The sequence below is a fragment of the Erpetoichthys calabaricus genome, chromosome 3, assembly GCF_900747795.2.
Source record: "Erpetoichthys calabaricus chromosome 3, fErpCal1.3, whole genome shotgun sequence".
Lineage (NCBI taxonomy): Eukaryota > Metazoa > Chordata > Cladistia > Polypteriformes > Polypteridae > Erpetoichthys > Erpetoichthys calabaricus.
In genome coordinates, this window is record NC_041396.2 from 31,467,497 (window position 1) to 31,479,498 (window position 12,002).

Below are 12,002 nucleotides of genomic sequence, written 5' to 3' on the forward strand. Positions count from 1 at the left end.
AAAGTTATTATAACAAAAGAATATCCCCTTTCTTTACTTTACGGAAAAAGAAAATGGTGTTCGCTAGCTCCAACCAGAAGAAATTACAAGGTTTTAAAGCGGACACACGCCAACATCAGTGGCAGTTAAAATCCACCGTCCAATCACCATTCACGTTCTGCTCAAACCATCCAATCCGCTGACGAAGTGAGCATCACCGGCGGCTGTTTTGAATACTCCGCGAGTCGTGGGTTGGATTCCTCACTTGTAGGTTTGAGGGTGACCACCGCATTTTACGAATGATACGTCTGAGTGGAGTACTAAACGGCGTAGGACTGCTGGTACAACGTGCAGATAACAGGAAGCTGATAAAACATTACAAAGCTGCGGCTTGCATTGGAGATCATAGCCCTTCTTCTGTGTTTTAAATCAGGTTAGTTATATCGATTAGAAGCACTATCAGTGCACTGTTTTTCAATTTTAATATTTTATTTATGTAGTGAGAAGTCAAGCGAAATGACACATTTTATTGGCTAACTAAAAAGATTACAATATGCAAGCTTTTGAGGCAACCCTTTTTGCTTGACTTCTCACTACATTCATAATGACTAACACGGTACAACAACACCCTAGTACTACAGACATATTTTATTTATGTACTTGTTTGCCGCGAATGCCATCAGTTGGCATTTTAATAGTTTCATCTACCATGTATAATCAATCGGTTTATTATTATTTTAATAAATATTATAATATTTACGTTATTATAATCACGGCCTGAAGTAAACTTTGGGTCTTTTATTATTGGTCTAAGCCATATCAGCCACACCCACATGTTTTGTTTGAGGTTTCTCTTGGCTTTGTCGTTAGTGCCATTTGTGTTTATCGTGAGAATTATTCTTATCTTCTCTTTCTGTTCTCATAATAAATGAGGACACTTTCCAGTAAACTGGGATTGACCGTCACATCTGGCTCATTAGGCCTGTTGTCTCCATGTCTCTCAGAGTGTTTTTAAACGTACGTTATATTTTATCACATTGTTCTTGACGTGGGAGCCTCGCGTCCGTTCTTTATATTCTTCGCGATGTAATGCTTTACCTATTTATGAGCTAAAGTGGACTAATACGTTTACGTAACTGTATGTCAATAATATACAGCTATACACTCATTCACGTACTTGCCTGAAGAGGGGTTACGGTGGAGCATCAGTTAGTGTTAGACTAATTGGCGATTCTAATTTAAACCCCGATAAATGTGTGTGTACGCCATGGTGCCTCGCGATCCAGAGTTTGTTCCAGCCTTGTGCTAAACCGTGCAGTTATGAGGGTTACATAAATGGATGAATATGGCAATGTCTTTATTATGTTAATAGATTGTGTGTGTGTGTTTATACACTGAATATAATAAACACACAGGCCTATTAAAAGTGTACACGCCTGTGTTGAAATTTCAGTTTTTGTTAGTATGAAGACTAAATTTATGACAAATCACGTCAAACCTTTTTAATCTGTTATATAATATTGTAAGTGCAATATCTTGGGGGCCATTTTTAGGAAATAAATTAAAAAGTCATTAAATGCTTTGTGCAAAGGCTTTAAGCATGTAGACTTTTAATATCCATATATATGTGCAAATTTTGCACGTCTGATGGCTATACCGTTGAAACGTTGTGTCCTTAACCCTCTTTACTTTTCAGCGTAAACATAACCTTTAATCTTTTTTTTTCCTTTGCAGCCTTACACTAACTCCATATTTGCAGGCGTGTCTGTGTATATTGAGTGTCTAAAATTTATACAGGCTTTGGTTTTTAGTAGCACAGTAATATTTTGTAGTGAACTGTCATAATTCTAGATGACAAATTTGCCTTGCTCAGTGTTTTTTGCATTTTGTAAAGCATTGTATACTATAAAATTAAAACTACAATAAGTAGGGGAAAAATTCATACTATGTGTTCCACACTTCTGCAATAATATATGACTTTAAACGTTTTTTTCAAGAATGTGTTTGAAACAGTATACATTTTCTCTCTACTTCTGAGTGCACTATAAAAATAAATATACACGTGTGCTGCAGACATGGATGATGCACATATTCACACAAATATGTATGCAGAAATATTTCTAAAATGAGCTACATATTTAAAAATGTGTAATTGTTGTTGATTGACTACTACCTTATTGGCAACAGTTATTACCTATAGGCTATTAATGTCTTAACTTTCCATTGTCTATCTGAAGCTTGACTCAGGACGCCATTAGCTACACACCTGCACAACTTAGTCTGATATGTGCTGTATATTCATATTTAAATGATACTGAAACATAATTATTGCAGTTGCTCTCTGTGTTCCCATTGTGCCATTTTGCCGAATGCTTTATTGTCACTGTACTTTTAATTTATCTGTAAGGCATAGAGGCAATACATTGAATTGAATTATGCCGGCAGATTGCAGTGACTTTTGTACCTGTGAGATTTTCACACAAAACCAGCTCTATCAGTATGGTGTAATCTTTCCACCCAAATTCCAGTTCAATAAAACTTTGCTCATGTCTGCAATCTAAATTGCTAAAAAGTAAAATGCTGCATGAAATTTTAGTTATTTGCTATTAGATACAGTCTGTGTAATTAAGAAACTTAATTACAGTATCTTATATACTTCTTATATTCTTGTTTTTATCCTGAATGAAAGTCTTTTATTTTTTATTAGCATTTGGACTCAAGAAAAGCCCCCATGGAGCCATTTGATGAAGGTAAGGGAGCCGGCTGAGTTTTGGAATCTTATTGGTGAAACATTTGTTACAATATAAAATATCACACAAGAAATCTGATAGCTGGGTTCTCACCTGGAAGCCTCAACATGCTGAAAGTTAAACCTCAACCAAATATTTTCTGTCTGAAATTTTAACTACTTGCTGCAACCATTTTTTTTCTGTACATATCCACATTTTAGATTCAGAGAAGCAATCTCCATTGCAGGTTTTAACACTGCCTTACTTACAAAGCTGTTCTCATGGTGTCACTAAAAAAGAGTGATTATAGCACTGTGATTAGAAATGACAATTTAGTTAATGAGAATTCTCTTCTTCTTTGTTTTATGTACCGCCAAGTGATTTACATATCATCATCCAATCATTCTTTTTTAACCATAGTCCCATAAAGCCCATATTTGTCAAAACAATCATTAGGCAATCATTTTTTTTACGCTGGATTTTCTCAGTTTTAGCCATGAAATTCTCCTTCAGCTGCTACAGGACCATCAGTGGCCACTGTGACTAGTACTTTTGTCGGGTTAATGCCCCATTTACAGTTGTTCCATAACTTCCCTGTTTATCAAAGACTACTGAAGTTTGGATTGGTTTTATACCTACCCATCATGAATTCTTTAAATTTCATTCTTCTAGATGTGCTTTGAGTGTCTCTTAATTTTCGTGATGATTTTTTTTTTGTTTGGCACTTAAGTATCCAAATATTTGTCACTTTATACAACAGTGCATTTATCACACATTCATGGCAAACACCCTCACAGCACGCAGGTGTGAACAGTTGAAAATTCTTTACATTATTTAAATTACAAATATGTATTGATTATAGATTTTACTTTGACTTTGATGTGTTGGTGTTAAACAATAGCAATAAAATTCAATTTATAGATGATTTCAGATTGTAGCAGTATAGGAGAGAGCAATTATTTAGTCACTGTATGCTAGCAAAGAAACATTCTACATGGAATGTATTCATACAATTTAAAATTTGCAACCAAATAAAAGTGCTCTTTTTTGATGGAATTTTTTATGAATGAAGAGGTAGTAACATTCCCCTATACAGAAGCAGGCGAAGAACTGCATACAGTATTTAGGGTGTAACTGTAGTAGACTTCAGCCTGTTGAAAATCTTAAAATATTCTATTTGCAGGTTTTTCATTAATAACAGAAGAAACATTGGATTTTGTAGACAATTCTCCCTCAAACAGGTAATGTCTTCTCCAACATTACATTCTTGGGTATGTACAACTTAATCTCAGCAAGCTGTATGGGTTGTTCCCGCCTTCTGATTCCAGAACTTTCTGTTCCCTTACGCATTGCATGTGAATGTTGAATTATGATTCCTTTTTGTTGCAGTCGGGTAGTAGCAGATGATGACGACGAGGATGACGAGGAGGTGATCTATATTGCCCCTGAGAGAGGTGTTGCCAAGAACATTGACCTGAATGTGCAGAGACACTCCAAAGAGCCCCTCCTGAGGTGGAGCCCTCTTAGTGCTGAGAAGCTAGAGGAGATTTCTAGGGAAGCTAACCTCTTGGCTCGGCAGTTAGAGAAAGTAGTGCTACAGGACAGCCCTAAAGTAAAACGAGTTGCTTTCAAGGAAAACCAGGAGAATAAGCCAAGTCCTCGCCGAAAGACATTTCTAGTAACAGACAGCCCAGTCAAGTCTTTGCTTCCAACAATTGACAAGGAAAGTGACTGCTCTACTTGTATTACAGACAGTATTTCTGTGCACAACAGCGAAAATGTCAGAATTAAAGAAGAAACTTGTAAGATGTCTGCCTTGTGCACTCCTGAAGTGTCTTCTTCTGATAGCAAAACCCTGTTAAGAAAAACTGAATTAACTCCAGCTTGCTTACCACCAGCCACATGTTTGAACATGTCCCCACAAACCCTCGAGAAGTCATCTGCTCCACAAGTTGAACCAGTGCAAGACTACAGACCAGTTCAAATGGTTAGAGATCAGGTTGGGTTAGGCCAGGTGTCAGGAAGCAGAGACATGTCCACCAACACGTTAATACTTAATCAGCTGCCATCAAATGATATTTCAAAACAGCAGGAGAAAAAAGCAGCTCAATCTGCAAAACCAAGCCAGCATCAAGCTGCTAGGGAGGTATGTAAGATCATTCTCATTCTGATTGCTTTGTATACATTGCCCATATGCAGATGATTAGCAAATTACCAAACTTAATTCTGCTAAGATTTAAGTCTGATTTAACTTTTTTAAGGAAAAAAAACAAGATTTCACCATTACAGTGGGGGAAATAAGTATTTGATCCCCTGCTGAATTTGTAAGTTTGCTCACTTACAAAGAAATGAACAGTCTCTAATTTTTATGGTAGTTTTGTTTTACTGGAGAGAGACAGAATATCAACCAAAAATCCAGAAAAAAACACATTACATGAAAGTTATAAATTGATTTGCATGTCATTGAGAGAAATAAGTATTTGATCCCCTACAACCCAGCCAGAATGCTGGCTCCGACAGATTGATTATAATCTACTGCCATATGGGCACACAGCCAATCAGTTGATCAATCACAGATACTCCTGATCTCAGCTTGTTATGAGTATAAAGCACACCTGTCCACAGAATCAATTTCTTCCATACCAACCTTTCCACCACCATGGGCAAGACCATAGAGCTGTCAAAGGACACCAGGGACAAGAGTGTAGACCTGCACAAGGCTGGAATGGGCTACAAGACCATCAGCAAGAAGCTTGGTGAGAAGGTGGCAACTGTTGGTGCGAGGATGATCATGAGAAAGGTGAGGGATCAGCCCAAAACTACATGGGAGGAGCTTGTTAATGATCTGAAGGTAGTTGGGACCACAGTCGCCAAGAACACCATTGGTAACACACTATGCCGTAATGGATTGAAATCTTGCAGAACGCACAAGGTCCCCCTGCTGAAGAAGGAACATGTACAGCCCGTCTTAAGTTTGCCAGTGAACAGCTGGGCCTGTACATGTGCCTTCTTGATCATCCTCACCCTATGAGGCAAGATCTTGCATTGTGCTCCAGACGAGGGCGATTGATGGTCATTTTATATTTCTTCCATTTCCAGAATAATCACACCAACAGTTGTGTCACCTTCTCACCAAGCTTCTTGCTGATGGTCTTGTAGCCCATTCCAGCCTTGTCCAGATCTACAGTCTTCTCCCTGATGTCTTTTGACAGCTCTTTGGTCTTGCCCATGGCAGTGGAGAGGTTGGAATGGAAGAAATTGATTCTGTGGACAGGTGTGCTTTTTTTACACACAACAAGTTGAGATCAGGAGTATCTGTGATTGATTGATTGTAGCACACAGCCAGTCTGTGGGAACCAGAATTCTAGCTGGATTGTAGGGGATCAAATACTTATTTCTCTCAATGATATGCAAATCAATTTATAACTTTTATGTAATATGATTTTTCTGGTTGATATTCGGTCAAACACAGGGGATCAAACACTTATTTCCCCCACTGTATATGCCATTCATCAATATCCAATAAACAGTTTCATCTTCCATCCATTTTCTAAACCCATTTTATCTTGAGCACAGTCACTGGAGAGCTGGAGCCTATTCAAATTTTCATCTTAACAATCTTTTCTTGTATAGATCACAAAGACACTAAAATCACATCCAATACAGCCCAGGAACACCACTGCGGGGGCGGTTCATCCACCTAGTCTACAAGCCAGGAGGACCGGCATCCCTGTTCTCACCTCTATGAGCAGACTGCCACCCCGGACTACAGCACCCAAGCCGCCTATGGAGAGCCAACCAGTAACCACAGCCAGAGGGAATCAAGTGCAGCTCCCAGGAAAGGGACGTGGTAGGGGAGTGTCAAGGGAGAACAGAGCTGGCAAGCCCAAGGATGTGCTGCAAGGTGAGAAAAGTTAACTGACCAGCATCACTTTGTCTGAGAGTCACCAGTGAGAATCTGAAATGCAGCAATATAGTATAGCATAGTCTTCTCTGGTGCAATCTTTTCCTAACATTTCTTTTGGATTGAGATTCAAAGTTTACAGGTATAAGTTTCCAGGATTTGGAGGTTTTTCTTTTTTAAAGCAGGTTTTAATGTTCTCTTTTTTAAAGCAGGTTTTAATGTTCACTTTTATTCTTGGCATACTCTTCTCTTCCAGGGCCCTCAAGCAGAAGTCGTACCGTTGCACCCAAGAAAGTAACACAGATTGCACAAAGGTCAGTATGGCCACTTGCTTGTCACAGTAAAGAGAGGCTACTTCTTTTTATAGCTCTTTTGCCTGCTGCATTTAGTTAGTGGTGTTTTATAATCTACTTGTGGAAACCTAAGAGGTATGCTTTCCATTAAAGGCAGTGGACATCTTTAATTTTATGAAAAACTAGAGGGCTATTCCCCCTGCTCGCTTCGCTCTCCCACCCCCTTCAACCCTCCCGGGACGTGCTGCGCGCCAGCCACTTCGCATCTTTGCCACTCGCATTGTGAAGGGGGGGCTGAACGCACGCTAAGGATATGTGGTTGGATCAGCTGCTTAGTTGCATGTTCTGCTTGTCGCACTGCGTGTCGATCATTTAAAAGCCTGTGCAGCAGCTGTCCTTTTGTCTCACTGCCTTGTGCGGGACATTAAAGTGTCTCAGAGAAAATCACGTATCCTCTCTTTCCAAGCCTTCCAAGATTTTTTTTTATAATAGAAAGATTTGTGTGAGGATTAAAAACCTTATCTATTTTAATGTGTCAATATTCAAATAAGAAACTTGTAACAGACGAAGAAAACATAATTGTCCAAAATGTGAGAGAAATATCACTGTGGCCTAATGTTTAAGGCTGTGAAATTCAGATCATGATTCGTAGCTTCATTTTTGTGAGGCATTCACAACATAGTAATGTAGTCTTCTGTAGGTGCGCAAACGCATTACTGTAATTTAAATATATTATGCCATCTCTGTATAGACCTGTAAATAGTGTGTGTATGTGTGTGTGTATATACCCAATAATGTTTGGGACAAAGGCACTTTTTTCCTTGATTTACTCCTCTGCTACTCAGTCTAAAATTACAAATCAAACAATTCAGACATCATGACTAAAGTGCACATTGCATACTTTAAGGGTATTTGCATAAATCTTGGTCACACCATGTAGAAATTACAACACTTTTTATATATGGTCCCCCACCCCCGTTTCAGGGCACCATAATGTTTGGGACAATAGGTGTCACAGATATCTGTGATTACTCAGGTGTGTTTTATTGGTTGATTAGTGCAGTCATAAGATACCTTAGCTTGCTTCTACGGACAGATTACCTTTGGAGTGTGTAGGTGCCATTGTTCAACATGAGGATAAGAGCTGTGCCAATGAAAATCAAAGAAGCCATTATGACGCTGAAAACAAGATTAAAACCATTCTAGACATCAGTTAAACCTTAGGTGACCTAATCTGTCTGGAATATTGTTAAGAAGAAAGAATGCACTGGTGAGCTCAGTAATTGCGAAGTGACTGGTAGGCCAAGGAAGCCCTCCACTGCTGATGGTAGAAAAATTCATACTATAGTAAAGAAAAAGCTCTAAACACGTGTATGGCAATTCAGAAACAGTCTTCAGGAGGCAGATCTGGACATGTCAGAGGATGCACAAAAACAGGCCAGATTACAGTTTGTGAAAAAGTACTTAAAAGAGCCTACAGAATTCTAGAAAAACACCTCGTGGACAGAAGAGACAAAGATGAATCTGTGTCAGAATAATGGCAAGTGTGGAGATGAAAAGGAACTGGCCAAAATTTAAAGCAGACCACGTCATCTTTTAAACATGGCAGTTGGGAGTGTTACAACTTATGGCTGCCACAGGTCCTGGCACATTTATCTTCATTGATGATGGAACTGCTAACAGCGGTCGCACATTGAATTCTGAGGTTTATGGATACATCTTCTCTACTCAAGTTCCAGTAAATGCCTCCAAACTCATTGGACACCCCTTCATCCTACAATATGATAATGATCCCAAACATACTGCTGACACCAATCTATGCTCCATTTAGAAGCACCAATTAATTTATTTATGCATTTGCACTGACTCATCTTTTGCACAGGTTCCCCTACTTCAGATAAACATTTTAAATGTCTTGTATGGTGTGAAAATGAGAACCCCTGTTCATTTCAAAGATGGTTGTCTTGGGAATACACTGGGTCAAAGACTATGTGTGAAAAGGCTAGTGGCAGTCACTGAGCTAGTGGACTTGAAGTTTCAAGTCCCATTCTGCAGTCGTGCTGCCAGAAAAGCACCTTCATTCTGGAAAACATTTTTGGAGTCAAGTTTAACTTTTGTACTAAATAAATCTATTATAAAAGAAAATCTTGAGACGAGACTCTTGCCAAGAGATTTTTTTCAAGTCAGTTGTAGGTCTTGAGATCTGTGGCAAAATTTGTTTGTGCGTGTTCTAGTGCTTGTTTTAACATGAACTATTCTGCTGTACAGTGATCATCAGATCTACTCTTGCTGTCAATGCTCTTGCTGTAATTTGTTTTTTCTTTTCAGGTGATTCACAGAATCTTGGCCTAAACTCTTGCATATGAGACAATCAACACTAGAAAACTCTTCTTGAGCACTTACAATATTCAGTTGAGTTTACAGAGAACTTTTTTATGAAAAGAAAAAAAGACACTGTTGGACAACAGTGGGGGCTGGAAGGACAACAACCTGCTTGAAGTAAAGGTTTTATAAAAAGTTTTAGAGACTATAAGGTAGCTCTCATTGATCTTTCAGATGGGTAATATACAAAATACATATGGCATTATATCCATCAATATGTGAAGTCAAAGATTAACAGCAATGTTAGTCTCATGTTGTCATTTAGACAAAAATAAGTTTTTGGGGTGTCCCTCATGCTTTATTTTGTATTCAATTGGGTTAAATTCAATATCTAAAAAGGTTAACAGAAATGAGAGAGAACTGTAGCCAGAATGTTCATATTGAGTGTTCCTTTTCCTACTAAAATAGCTACATTTGGAAGGATTGCTTTTATCAGGTAAGAGTCATCACGGCATAGTAAGTTGTCATGCCACTTTTGTTTTGGGCTCTGGCAGCCATTGAACAAAGTTTAAGTTTATTCTGTTCTGACGATATTGCTTGTTGTACAGTATAATTTTAGGGGAAACTGGTAGACTAAAAACACCCAAAAAAATGTCAAAACACATCAGAACAAAACTTCCTTATGCAATTTTTTTTTTTCCCCAACAAGGGGGATACTTGGCTGTTAGCAGTGGATGATCAAGAAACTAGCCTGGCAGGACCAAAGAGTAGGCACATTCTGCCCAGTTGAACATCATAGTAGTTGACTGTGGTATGGAATGCCTTGAAGTCAGATGATCAAACATTTCTTTGTGCATCAGCTTGGCATTTAATATTTTAAGACAGCCAATATTGTATCATCATAATGTTGTCAGTTACCGTTGGCCAATGTCAATATGCAATGACTATATAGAAGATACCTTCCCCTTCAGCCTGGTTATAGCTGCGCTGGCCAAAACCACAGTTGTGAAATATGTATGTAAACCCTATGGAATATTGTGGATTACTGTATGAATGGATCCTAAAGTTTGGTCTGACCTAAGTCATAATAACAGATAAACAAAAGGCACAAAAAAAAACTGTACAATGTTGTATCTCTGTTAAACATATTGTCTGAATACTCAAGGTCAGAGATGGAAAAAGTATGTAAACCTGTAGGATCGAGGGAAATTAGCATCTGGCTACCAGTCAAAGAGATGACATTTTGGTGTGGGTTTGTGGCGGCTTTTCCTGTTAAAAACAAAAACTATCTTTGATGTCTTGCTTTTCGCAACTGGGATCTGTTGAAACACTGCATGGCCTGATCAAAAGATTTGGTGAAGCTCGCAAAGTTGGAAAGAGCTACAAAGGTATTTCTTTTTTTTTTTAGGATTTTATTACAGAGAATAAGTTATAGCTCAATAAGACATGCAGTGCTATGTCAGATATAAAGCTACAGGGCAGAAAAAGAAATAAAACAAATTATAATTACTAACCCTAAGACACTTAGATATCCAGAACGCTAGCAATAGTTCAACATATTCAGTTAATTGAGAACATTGATAAATGCCTGTCATGTAATAAAATACTTTGTTCTTTATAATTTAGTATTTATAACATACATGCTCCTGAAAGTGAATTTGTTATTTCGTAATATTAAGTAAAATAGAACAAGCAAGAAAGATAGCGTGCTTGCAGAATGCTAAGTACGCTAAGAAATGCTGTTAGCTGTTACTCCAAACAGAGCTGTTAGAACATAGACTGGGGCTTATTGTGATCCCAATGCTGTCTGATAAGATTTTATTTCAATAAGGTTTGAGCAGAGGACATTCCCGGCACATACAGCATGACCAAGTGAAGCGAATCCTGGTGACATTGCTCACATTTACAATCTTGACAAGGGTACAATTTGTGTGATAGTTTGAGTCAGAGAAGTTGTGTGCAATGTACAGTTTTGAATCTGCTTAGAGTTTTAGACCATATTTTGCACATACTCGGGGGGGGGGGGGGGGAGTATACTTTATCAAGGGTTGAATTTTTCACTCAGTATCTGAAAATATGCTTGAAAAGTCTCATTCCCTGTGTTGTCCCAGATTATACTGGACAATATTTTTTTCTTTCTCTTTTTCAAAACGTTTTGCTTCCTGAAACACTTAGGTGATTATGATTGACAGCTTTAACCAGGACACACATACAATTTAACATTAACTGTATCAGGTAGGAATTGAGAGAAACATGTAATGAACTTTTATTAAATGTAATGTGTTTAATCACTTAATGATTCTGACACATTACATTAGTTCAGCTGAGCTAAAAAGGTTTTGCTGCTGATTTTCATTTTGTATTCAGCATCTGATGCTTCTCGTTTCAGTGTTCAACAATAGTTGTCCAGTATTGATGGACTGAGCTTACCCTGATCCCACTGTTCAATCCTTGCAATGCCCTGGTGAGACCTTTCACCATGTTCATTAGTGACTGCACCAAGATTAGCAGGGAAGGAGTCCCTGTGTAATGGCAGAAAAGTAATCTTTAGCAACAGGTTGCACTTCATGGATTTCTATGCTTGAAGTAGGTTGTCAACCAGTTGGACATACTTTAGCTCTGTATTTGCCTATAAAATTCTCAGCAACATCCCTGAATGGTTTCTATGTGATTTTTGCCAGCCTCACTACCAGATCTTGAAATGGCTTGTCACTGATGATGTGTCTGATTTATGGACCATAGCACCTTCATTAATCTTGGCATTAGTTATTTGTA

At 38.2% G+C, this 12,002-nt stretch overlaps 1 protein-coding gene across 1 annotated transcript; it reads left to right on the forward strand.

Moving 5' to 3' along the window:
• The first annotated feature begins 125 nt into the window (after nt 1-125).
• On the forward strand, nt 126-10,848 carry LOC114647876 (proline/serine-rich coiled-coil protein 1-like). Its single transcript, XM_028796550.2, has 7 exons — nt 126-412; nt 2,687-2,729; nt 3,892-3,949; nt 4,098-4,854; nt 6,342-6,612; nt 6,869-6,926; nt 9,234-10,848. Exons 2-7 carry the CDS (start codon nt 2,711-2,713, stop codon nt 9,235-9,237), a joined length of 1,167 nt encoding a protein of 388 aa, XP_028652383.2. The 5' UTR covers nt 126-412; nt 2,687-2,710; the 3' UTR covers nt 9,238-10,848.
• The last annotated feature ends 1,154 nt before the right edge of the window (nt 10,849-12,002 follow it).